The sequence below is a fragment of the Pyrgilauda ruficollis genome, unplaced genomic scaffold (assembly GCF_017590135.1).
Source record: "Pyrgilauda ruficollis isolate IOZ18807 unplaced genomic scaffold, ASM1759013v1 scaffold2915, whole genome shotgun sequence".
Lineage (NCBI taxonomy): Eukaryota > Metazoa > Chordata > Aves > Passeriformes > Passeridae > Pyrgilauda > Pyrgilauda ruficollis.
The window spans coordinates 780-2218 of NW_024524284.1; the positions used below are offsets into that span (position 1 = coordinate 780).

At 52.3% G+C, this 1439-nt stretch overlaps 1 protein-coding gene across 1 annotated transcript; it reads left to right on the top strand.

Annotated features, from left to right (window-relative positions):
• The first annotated feature begins 216 nt into the window (after positions 1–216).
• Positions 217–1364, top strand: LOC121356291 (meiotic recombination protein REC8 homolog). Its single transcript, XM_041472525.1, has 3 exons — positions 217–586; positions 725–831; positions 1259–1364. The coding sequence occupies exons 1-3, from the start codon at positions 411–413 to the stop codon at positions 1342–1344; spliced, it is 369 nt and encodes a 122-aa protein (XP_041328459.1). The 5' UTR covers positions 217–410; the 3' UTR covers positions 1345–1364.
• Positions 1365–1439: the final 75 nt, after the last annotated feature.

A 1439-nucleotide genomic window follows, 5' to 3' on the forward strand; every position in this document is an offset into this window, starting at 1 on the left:
AAAATCCCCAATTTCTTCCCCTTTCATCCAAAATTTTCCATCCCAAATCCCAAAATTCCCCAAAATTGAAAATTTCCCCAAATTTTCCCCCAAAAATTCCAAATTTTAACCCCTTAGAAATCCCAAAATCCCAAATTTTGCCCCAAATTTCCACCAAAAAATTCCCAATGGGGACGAAATGTGGAGGAAAATTTCAGAGAAAAGGCGAAATTTACCAAATTTTGGGAAAATTTGGGCGATTTTTGGTGATATTTGAAAGAAAATATTTGAAAATCGGTGACAAAATGGCGGCCGGAAGTGGGCGGGGTCAAAACCGGAAGTGGGTTTTAAAACCAGGAAGTGAAAATTGAGTTTAAGAAACAAAAACCCGGAAGTAATGGGGGGAGTGGGCGGAGCTAAACCCGGAAGTGATGTCATTTAAAGGGATAGTGACCCAAAAATGGACCGGAAGTGGATGTGGGTGGGGTTTAGAGGAGGGGGCGTGGCTTAACCTTCTGGCTCCTCCCACCAGCGTCCCGCCACTTCCGGCCCCGCCCCCCGAGGTTCTCCCGGAGCTTCCGGAGGTGCCGGCGATCGACCTCAGGAGGTGGGGCCGGAAAATTCCGGAATTTTGGGGGATTTTGGGGAATTTTGGGGAATTTTTTGTGGAAATTTTGGGGAATTTTTAAATTAATTTTTTTGCTAATTCCCCGTTAATTATTCCCATCCTTGCCCCTCCCCCCAGGCTGATCCTGGACCACGCCCAGGCCCCGGAGGGGGCGGAGCTTGGCGCCATCTTGGGCCCGGATTGGCCACGCCCCCGCGTGGCCCGGGCCTTTGCGCTCTGCCTGGGTGAGCCTTGGCCACGCCCCTTTCAACCACAAACCACGCCCCTACCCATAAACCACGCCCACTTTTAGTCCGTCCATTAAACCTCCCCAACTTTTAGCCCCTCCCCTTTAAGCCCCGCCCACTTCAAGCTGCCCCAATCCCTCATTTAAGCCCCACCCACTTTTAACCCCTCCCCTTTTAGCTCCACCCACGGAAGTCCCGCCCACTTTCACCGCTCATTTAAATCCCACACTCTTCAGCTCCTCCCCTTTAAGCTCCGCCCACTTTAAGCCCCTCCCCTTCAAGTCCCACCATGTTAAGCCCCGCCCCAAATTCCTTCTGACTTAAGCCCCGCCCACTTTACTTCTCCTTTAAGCTCCGCCCCTTTTTGCTGCCCCTTTAAGCCCCGCCCCTTTGCCCATATTTGGCTCAAGCCCCGCCCCCGCAGAGCTCTGCGCCGCCCGTTGGCTGAAGCTGGAGCAGCCCCGCCCCTACGGACCAATCACCATCAGGCTCCGCCCACCGCGCCAATAAACCACGCCCACGTTGCCTTATATGGAGTTGTGTGGTTTTTTTAAGGGGTTTTGGGGGGAAATTGGGAATTTGGGGTGAAATTTTGGGAATTTTGG